Consider the following 10266-nt stretch of genomic DNA (forward strand, 5'->3'; position numbering starts at 1 on the left):
GAACTTAGTACCTTTAACTCTGATACGACTTATGATGTGATCAATGTGATTCAATTGTACTTTCGGAAGGTCTGTCGTCTTCATGGATTTCCATTGTCTATTGTTTATGATCAAGACACTTGATTTCTTAGCCTTTTTTGGAGATGCTTGTGGAGTTTGTCCAACACCAAGATTGATTTTACTAGTGCCTAACATCCTCAAACCGATGGGCAAACAAAGGTGGTCAATCGATCTTTGGGAGATTTGCTTAGGAGTTTGGTAGATGATCATCTTAAGTCATGGGATCATAAGGTATTTAAATCTGAGTTCGCCTACAATCGGTCTACAAATTGGAGCACCAGTTTTAGTCCATTCTTTATTGTCTATGGGACTAATCCTCGTGTGCCATTGGATTTAGCACATGTTCCTGATTTGAAGTTGGTGAACTCTGAGGATGAAGATCTTATTGCTCAGATTCAGGAAGATCATAAAGTTAAAAGTTCAGAAGTTGCAAGATTTTGTAGCCAAGAACAAGGAAAATGCTAACAAAAAGCTACATTCTGTTGAATTAGAAGAAGGATATTTAGTGTGGGCCGTATTAGCTAAGGATCGGTTTCCTATGGAGGAGTATAACAAGCTTGCGGCAAGGAAGATCAAGCCATTGGAGATGTTTGAAAACCATATAAAGATAGTTGATATGTTCAACGTCAAGCATCATGTTCCATAAATGGGAGGCTCATTAGATGAGAATGCAAATTCGACGATGGAATCTCTCCATTTTGAAAAGGATGATGTAGATCAGACTGCATATGAATTCGAGAAGAAAACAAAGGGAGACACAATCGTTCAAATGAGATCCCAAACTCGTTCGAACGAGCCCGTTGGGTGAACTTTCATAGAACTTCTTGAGAGCCTTGATCGAAGAGTCAGCCGATTCCCATTCGACCGAGGTGCTACATCACATGTCTCATTCGAACAAGACATCATCTTGTTTGAATAAGAGTGTTATCATACAACAACCCGAGGCGTTATCGACTGAGGACTTAATGGCAAAGCCTTGTTCGAACGAGATTCAACATAATTGGTTTACTTCGCTTTTCAAGTTCTATGAAAAGAATTAAACCACCCCTTCCCCGGCCCTCTGCTCGAAGATTAATGTAAGCATTTGAACTTTTTTCTTTTTTTTTAACGACATCACAATGTTCTAACCAACCACTATATATAGAAGGCTCTCGTATAGCTGTTACATGTATTTGTTATATGCTATAGTTAATATACCTATGATTCTACAAACAAATCTACCTATTTTATTATATCTTGTCATATTTTTTATTGTATGGAATTATAATATATTTAAATCATATATATTTTCCATGTTACTTTTTTTTTTTTTTTTTAAACCAATATATAATATCAACGAGTAGTAATATAATGTCACTACTAAGGGTGCGTTTGGAATTGCGATTTCGCAAAAATAATTTGCGTTTTTAAAAGATATCGCAAAATGTAAGGTGTTTGATATTACGATTTAAAAAGCACTTAATCTAAAATAAGAAGAAAAAAAAAATTGCGAATTCTATAAGCATGTTAGGGGGTGCTTATTTGAAAATGCGAGGATTTAAACCAAATTAAGATTTCGCATAACAAATATTTGATAAAAAAAAAAAATACCCCAAACTCCTTTGCAATTTTAAAAAGTAGCGATTTAAAAAATGCAATTTTTAAAATCGCACTTATTGAAACCGCAATCTCAAACAAATCCATAGTGTTTTCTAAAAGACACTTACTATAAAGTAACAAAAAATTATATAAACTTATAACCTTAACTATGAGCCATGGCTTCAACCCTCATTTATTTAGGAGCTACTATATTTCTACCAAAGGGCTCCTTGTTATGGCATGATCAATAAAAAGCTTTGGTATTGATTCAAAATTCTTAAATATCTATTTTATATGTAACCTTGACTATTACATCATGTCCTTTCATGTTTTTATAGCATCGTTGTAACTTACGTTGCACAATGTGCTCTTTTGTATTACTCTTATTGTAGGAACAACGTCTGCACTTCTTATGTTCGTTCCTAAAAATTTAAACAAAAAAATAAGGGAATTAGACTATCTATTCACACTCATTAGGGGTAACTTAACCTCTCAATCAACCAATTGAAAAATAAATTGCATGGCCTCAAATAAAACCAAAAGACGCGCGCGCACACAAAAATGAAAACTCCGGGTGTAAAGTGTGGTTTAGATGTTATAAATTGTGGTTTAATACGTGAATTTCAAACCAAAATAATTCAAAGGATGGATAGGAGCTATGGCTAAAAAAACTATGAAATGATTTGTTTTGATAATGTCGATGGTGTTGGCAATCCTTGTTCGAGTTGTGGGGTAAGTAAACAACCCTTTCTTTTTCTATCTCTCTCTCAATCATCCTCCTTCTCTCACACCTTTTATGCATTCCCTTACAATTATTTTCCTTTCTCCATATCATTATACTAAATTTAAATTTCGAAAGAAGAATCATTCAAAGAGAACAAAACAAGTACTCTCTAGGAAAAAAAATTCCTGGTTATTAACACAAGAAGAGAGATTGTAAGAAAAGATGCAGAAAGAGACAAAGAAAGTCGCAAATTTGGGATCCCCATGTCAAAATTGCGCAGTTTGAGGATTGTATCAGAAAGTGCAAGGAACTTAAAAAACTCTTCTCAAAAATTCTTTGTTCTAGGATAGAAAGAAATTATGATATTTGTTTTTCCATGGTCTGTATTTTCGCGCCGTATTTTAATGCTTCTAACTTTTATAGGACATTACTGAATAGTTTGAGTCGAATATTATTGCAACTCATTAGAAGAACATTTTATGTTCAGTCAAAGTGAAAAATACTCTTTTCATATATATTTTTCCCAATAAATAATCTTTCTTATTAAAATGGCCCATGGGCCATTTGGGGGTTTCTTTTGGCCGACCTAGGAGAGCCACCCCCATTTGGTCAAGGAGGTGGCACAATCACCCCCATTCAAGTGACTTGGGGGTGGTTCGGCCACCCCATGTGGCCAAATAAGAGTGGTTCGACCTGGGGGTAACCAAGCCACCCCCTTGGCCACCCTCATTCAATTGGCTTAGGGTGGTTGAAACTCGACCACCGCCATTTGGCCAATGGGGATGGTTTTGGCCACCCCAAATGTTTTATTTTTTATTTTTTTTAAGGATAGTTTGGGAACATTTGTCTTTAAAAACTCATATGCGGCGCACGTGGGTTGATTTCTGTCAAGGAAAACGAACTTGAGTAACAGATGGGCAACATTGACAATTTCAAAAACTTAATCGGGTATTTTACCAAATTTTAAAACATTTTAGGCAAAAGTGAAAAATGGGTAAAATGTATTTTTCCCAATAAATAATATTGTTAGCACTTGATAATTCCTAAGCAAAGTAAAATAAAATTTAAAACTACATGTCAAAGTAAAAGTACTATAGAGAGAAAAATTTATGTCAAAGTAAAAGTACTATATAGAGAGAGTGGGGTTGGAGATTCTTAACAAATTCAATCTTAGAGATCATGGTTTTCTAAGTTCCTTTCACTTTCTGATACAATCCTTGAAATGTGCATTTTTTGACATGGGGATCCTAAATTTGTGAGTTTCTTTCTCGTCTTTATACATCTCCTACAATTACTCTCTTCTTGTGTTAATACCAGGATTTCTTTTTTCTTGAGAGTGCTTTTTCTCTTTGAATGATTCTTCTTCTAAAATTTAGCATCATGATACGGAGAGAGAGGGAGATGATTGTAATGGAATGTAGAAAAAAGTGTGAGAGAAGAGGGGGATGATTGAGAGAGAGATAGAAAAAGCAAGGGTTTTTTGCTTGCACCACAACTTGAACAAAGATGGCCAACACCACTATCATCATCAAAACAAGTCATTTCATAACCATTTTAGTCATAGCACCCCCCTCATTTGATTCTTTTCTTTTTTTCTTTTTGTCTTTTTTCTTTCTTTCTTTTTTTTCTTTTCTTCCTTTTTTTTTTTTTTTTTTTTTTTGCATCTCTTCCCACTTGTTGTGCTCACTATATTTACCGATTGTTGTGTCTTATCTACCATAATTGTAGTCTTTTGCATAATAAGTTATATCAAAGCTAAAGTTTGATATTCAAAATGATAATTACGTTAAATATAGCGAGCAAACAAGTATGAAGTGAAAAAGTTTAATGGCAAGAATAATTTCTCTTTTTGAAAAAGAAGGATGAAAGATCTTTTGATTCAGTAAACAGTCTAGAAGACGTTATTGGAGAAGGCGAAGAAACCTCATAAGATGGATGATGATGAGTGGAAAAAGATGAATGCAAGGGCTGCGAGTGCGATCCGTATTAATTTTTCAAATGAAGTTATTCACAATGTAATTAATGAAGAGAAGATGAAGACAATTTGACGGAAATTAGAGCATATATGGCAAAATATTCAATGAAGAAGTTGTATGTGCAAAAACAATTATATGGATTATAGATGGAGGAAAATACATATTAGCATTAACAACTCAACAAGTTTAGCATAATAAATATTAATTTTTTAAAGCGTATTAAATGTAAATTTACTTAACCATATGTCATAGTATTATATACCATAGTCATAACTACAGAAGATATCTATTAACACATTAATTATTAGCATATAGTTAAATAGTTAAATATGTTATATGGGAACCACACTTAACCTCCATCACTTTTACAATGTCTCCACCCCTCTCCCCCAAGTTCAAAAACTCTCAATTTAATGTATCAAACTTCTTCTTTTTTTTTTTCTTTCCTGGCAATATCACCCATTCGTTAGCGTTTGAGGTCTTTCCATTTTATTTAGATTTTAGATTAGAACAATCATTAAATCAAACCGAAAAGGGGGGGTGAAATTACCTTTATAATCATGAAAAGTTTATAAAACTTCAAGTTTAACCTTGATCAAATAATTTATAAAAAAAAAAAAAAAAAAAGAGAAGTGACACGTATTGGGTCACAAGGTTACTCAACATGGGTCAAGTTGTGACTTAATGTGGGTCATGACCAGACCAACGATTGTGGGTTTCTTTCCCAAGACAATGGATCACATCGTGACCCAACGTGAGTCTCAAGGTGACTTGGGTTAGTTGACCCATGATCATGGGTTAACCACTTGACCCGAGTTGGGTTATGACTAGACCTACGATCATAGATTTACTAACTCACGATAGTTGGTCACATGGTCAATTTGGTGACCCACCATACCCTTTTTTTTTTTTAATAAACAAATGCAGGTATTTTGAGAATTTGACACCCTTCCATTAGTCTTTTACAGAAAATCCTAACGAATTGGTGAGATTGCCAAAAAAAAAAAAAATTATACTAAATTAAGAGTTTTTAAACCTTGAGTGGACATTGCAAAATTGATAAAAGTTCATGAGAATTAAATGAAGTTTTTTATGTTACAACTAGTTAATAGCATTAACTATTTAGTTAACACTAAACTTTAGTTAGTATTATTGTTGTATGTTAATAAGTAAACATTACAAGTCTACAATTTTATATTTTTATATGATTGGGTATATATATAAAGAGAAATGCTAGGCTTCACAACATTTTTTTTTAATAAAAAATTGCTCTTACAAGTGATATGGCACAATATAATTGAATTTCTCAAAAATTGGATTCATCTCCTTCTCAATCATGTTGTGCCACACCCACCGCATGGCCCGCTGCCAAAGCATATAAAATCAAGCTAACTTCTGACCTCATGATATTCAAGAAACTAATAGAGCTGTAACAAACAAAGATGTAAAGTAGATTTGCTATACGTCTCAAATGACCAATAGAAGCTAAAAACTTGGGGAAAACTTTTTGCATTGTCAAAAACTAGGATCTCTATATGACATTATCTTCATAATACACTATTTCAAGGCCGTCAAAAATTACCTGCCCAAATTGCCAACAATTTGAACTATTGTGAGAGAGCTCATATGAAGCAAAGTCAACCATTTTCCTAGCTAGAATCTTGCTTAGTCCACAATCGCGTGCAATCACATCTCCAACTGAGACCACTCAACCGATCCAACTGTCCAAGTAAATTTTGGACTGCCTAGCCATCTACTCAAGCTGCTGGATCCCACATGAGCCCTCGCATATTACCTGCTCAAATTGCAAGTACTTGCTGTAGATCTTAATCCGATACTCAAAACTTTGCAGATGAAAGGGGGTAATCTTACCATCGCTACCAAAAAAAAGGATGAAATGAGTTTATGGCTACCCCTCATCTTTGCAGCCTTCTGACAGCTTTTCTTACAGAATGCTGCTGATATGCACAAATTACAAAAGAAATGAACCATGGGAAGGAATTTTCTAGGGTATACTGTTTCCTAAATATGTGTAAACCCTTTTCTTGAATACTCGAGCTAAGTTAACAATTTCAGATTCCCTCATCTGTCTAGTCATGCTATCAAACTGCCCATGTCTCAGATCTTTCCGAGACAACCTATTGGCAATGTCAATGGTCAAGCTGGCCATATCTCTGCTATTTGTTAACACTCGCAAGGCAGTAATAGAATATGCGGCATTGGAGACAAGTCTGTTAAGTAATATAAGCGCCTCCCGAATGAGCAAGGTCCTACATAACAAAATCCTCACATTATAACTAACAGCTAAAATGAACACAGGAAAAAAGAGAAAGGACAATAGCAGCAAACCATTGACCAAAAAAAAATCCATGCAATTATCTTATTTTGGATAACAATACTATGAGGATCAGATTGACACATTATAAGCAGCAAAAGAAAAAAACTAAAGCCAACTATGCCTAAGAAGCAATATGTGGATACAACTTCCCAAGGGCATCCAGAGACAGCTTACCTCTCTTTGGAGATTTCTGGTGGCTCAGCACAAACTGCTGCTTCTATATCTATCTCGGATACCAGTACTCGCAAAATCAACATAAGAAAGTTTCCCTCTCTATAGAACTTGGGACTCAGAAGAATTTCAAAGCCAGGTTTTCCGGAGGAAGCTAAGAAAGCCAGCACAATAATGGCACTTTTCCGTAGTGTCAATTCCTGAATATACAATCAACTAAAATTGTAAATAGATGATATTTTTCATATTATTTGAACACATATTTTCAACAGAATATTGGGAAAGCATTTTAAAAAGAAATCAAGAAAACTAACTCCCAGCATTTCAAAATTGCGTGTCTTGGTTTGAAATGGGAACAATGTTAATGAAGAAGAAAAAGTATATTACTTTTACCAAAATGCACAAAGATGACATGGTTTTGTCTTTATTGGTTTTTTGAATTAAAAAGTGAACTTTCAATATAAGATAGAGGGAAAGTGGTAGATGGAGGAGGCCAAGTTGGCCATGCCCTCCCTTGGCTTTTGGAACCCCTCAGATTATGTTGGGATTGATAACCATAAAGATAATAATAATAATAATAATAATAAAATTAGTACGATTGACCCTCTAGGTTTTTTTCTTCATCTTCTTTATTTCTGTAGGCATTTTATAAGTTTAAGATAGTCCTATTCATATTACAACTCTGTTATAAGTTAATTATTTTTTTAGTTATATTCTTTACTTCTTGAGTTCTTTTTCAAGATTAATAACTAACAATTTTTCATTTGGGATCATCCATTTCATTACAATTCGAATTTTGCATTATACCCGACATATTAATCATAAACTTAAAATGACACTTTATTTTTACAAACACTGTGCTCACAAATCTTTCACAAATTCCAATTCCTACAATTAATTTGGAAAAAAAAAAAAAAAAAAAAAAACAGATACCAATATCAAGAAATGTGAGACTGAGGTTTCATACAGTCTATTGAATGACATGTTTATGAAAATAATATTATTTCTAATTTCATATGAGACGATGATCAATCACTAGTCAGTGTGCTGCATATACATGTTTACACAAGATGTCTATTAATTAAACACTTGCGTAACAAATGCCTAAGATTATATCAATCAGCTTGTGACCTTTGTGACCTTGTCACTGAACCGTACATAGTAAAGATAGGCTATTAAGATAAGGGGAAAAATCCACTTTACACTCCTGAAGTTTCAAGGGTTTTTCAATTTAAACCCTAAAGTTTAAAAATTGGCAATATACCCCCCTAATGTTTCAAAAAATTTCAATTTAAACCTTCCGTTACTAATTTCCGTCAAATTGGACGGAAATTTATGAAATTACCTAACTACCCTCAGGCTTTTTTAAAAAAATTTACGTCCAATTTAACAGAAATTAGTAACGGAAGGTTTAAATTGAAAATTTTTGAAATATTAGGGGGGATACATTGCCAATTTTTAAACTTTAGGATTCAAATTGAAAAACTCCTAAAATTTCAGGAGGGTAAAGTGGATTTTCCCCTAAGATAAGATACTAATGCTAAAGTTTTTCATATCATGATATATAGGCTCCCCCAACCCCTTTTCCAACGGAAAACTTTTATGGCTCTACCATTTGGTAAGGTGTCATAAAACTAAAGGCATGTTTGATATGCAAAATAAACCCTTGAAATAGAATAATTATTGCTATAGAATAGTTATTCCATTGTTTGGTTAGTTTTTTATCCAATGGAATAGCCATGCCACACGAATAGTTATTTCTCATTTTGAGAAATATTCCTTTCCTGAAAGAACAGCCCATCGATAGATCTTCCCATAAATACCCCCAACAAAAACCCGTGACAATAGAGAAAAAAATAATTCCTCCCATCAACTCGTTGTTTTCCAGAGGAGGTGGCTGGAACCAGAGGCTCAGATGCGGAAGCTGACTCGAACTCAACGTTATGAGCTAATGGGTCGGGCTCTGTTGGGGGCAGTGACCGGGGTCTCAGTGGTGGTGGAAGAGGGTTCAGTTGTTGTGGTGGTGGTGGGGTCTTCAAATGGGAGTGCTTGAGGGTCAGAGTCCAGAGCATAGGTGGACCCATCCTCGGTGGCTTCAGGAACCGCCATGAGAGAAAGAAAGAGCTAAGTGAGAAAAATGGGCTACAAAATTCTCTATTTTCTTTGTTTGTTTTTTAGCCAGTGAGCTGCTTTGAATAGGGAGGGCAAGCTTTCGGCACTTTCAGAAGACCCATTTCTTTGACTGCCTTTTGATGGACATCAAAGGTTTCTGAAGGGCTATCTTGAGCATGATTAGGAGGTGAGGCATCCCAGTTTTCATCAAAGACATGACAGCTATTACCAAATTCTCTTTCTAACCCTAAATCATTGACAAGATGAGGAGCAGTTGCCTGGTTGTTCTGGTCCAAGTCTCCCACAAGAGTCCCTGGTGCACCAACTTCCACAGGAGCCTCATTGGTCTCCATTTCCAGTGCTTCCTTCTCGTGATCCAAATCATTTATATCTACATCAACTTTATCCTTCGGACCAGTGTAAAGCGCACCCTCCACACGGATCTGGTAGGGCTTCACCGGTGGACTGGTCCCAAGAATTATTTGCACCCAAGGGAATTCGAACCTTAGACCTCGTGAAATACCACCAAGACCAAGGAATTTTAGGCCATTTTATTATAAGGGTGTCTTGGGAAATTCAGTTACAGTATGATTCTATTCATCTAGGGCTGGGTATCGGTCGGTTAAGACCGGTTAATGGACTTATCGGTCGGTTAACCGATAAGCTATCGGTTAACCAAATCTTAACCGATTACCGACCGATAAGAAGTCTTAACCGAAAATTATCGGTCAAATCGGTAATCGGTTAACCGGTCGGTTAATCGGTCGGTTAAACCGGTTTGGGCTTTTGTGGGCTTTTGTGGGCTTTTTATTGGGTTTTTTTACTGATTGCTAATTGGGCCAAAAATTAATTTGAGAATTGCTAGATTGAGTTTTGTGGGCTTTTTATTAGGCTTTTTATTTTTTTATTTTTTAGTTTATATTAATATAATAAACTCTTTCTCTTACTGAGAGCATCATCTGAGATTGCTCCATGAGCAAAAATGCAAAATCGGTTCTACTGTTCTAGCTTCTGGAAGCCCATTTCGTTCCAATGAACAAAATATGTCAACCAAAAAATCAAGCTTTATCTGATTCAAAATGGCAAAATTGAAATTCTTCATTGGAAGGAAATTCGACGTCGTTTTGGTTTTAACTTTTAATAATAAATATAAAATTTTAAAAAATTAAAAATTAAAATAACTTATCGGTCATATCGGTCATATCGGTCATATCGGTTAACCGATAAAAAAATTTTAACCGACCGATTACCGACCGATAAGCTTATCGGTATAAAATTTTTAACCGATTACCGACCGATAACTATCG

The 10266-nt window shown here is 34.9% G+C and overlaps 1 protein-coding gene across 1 annotated transcript in view; it reads right to left on the reverse strand.

Annotated features, from left to right (window-relative positions):
* Positions 1-9021: 9021 nt before the first annotated feature.
* Positions 9022-10266, reverse strand: part of LOC132174098 (26S proteasome non-ATPase regulatory subunit 13 homolog A-like) — a 5768-nt gene continuing 4523 nt past the window's right edge. The window contains exon 4 of the mRNA XM_059585802.1: positions 9022-9424. Coding sequence (XP_059441785.1) covers positions 9022-9424 — 403 coding nt within the window. The remainder of the gene's footprint in view (positions 9425-10266) is intronic.

The sequence above is a fragment of the Corylus avellana genome, chromosome ca3 (assembly GCF_901000735.1).
Source record: "Corylus avellana chromosome ca3, CavTom2PMs-1.0".
NCBI classification, from domain to species: domain Eukaryota; kingdom Viridiplantae; phylum Streptophyta; class Magnoliopsida; order Fagales; family Betulaceae; genus Corylus; species Corylus avellana.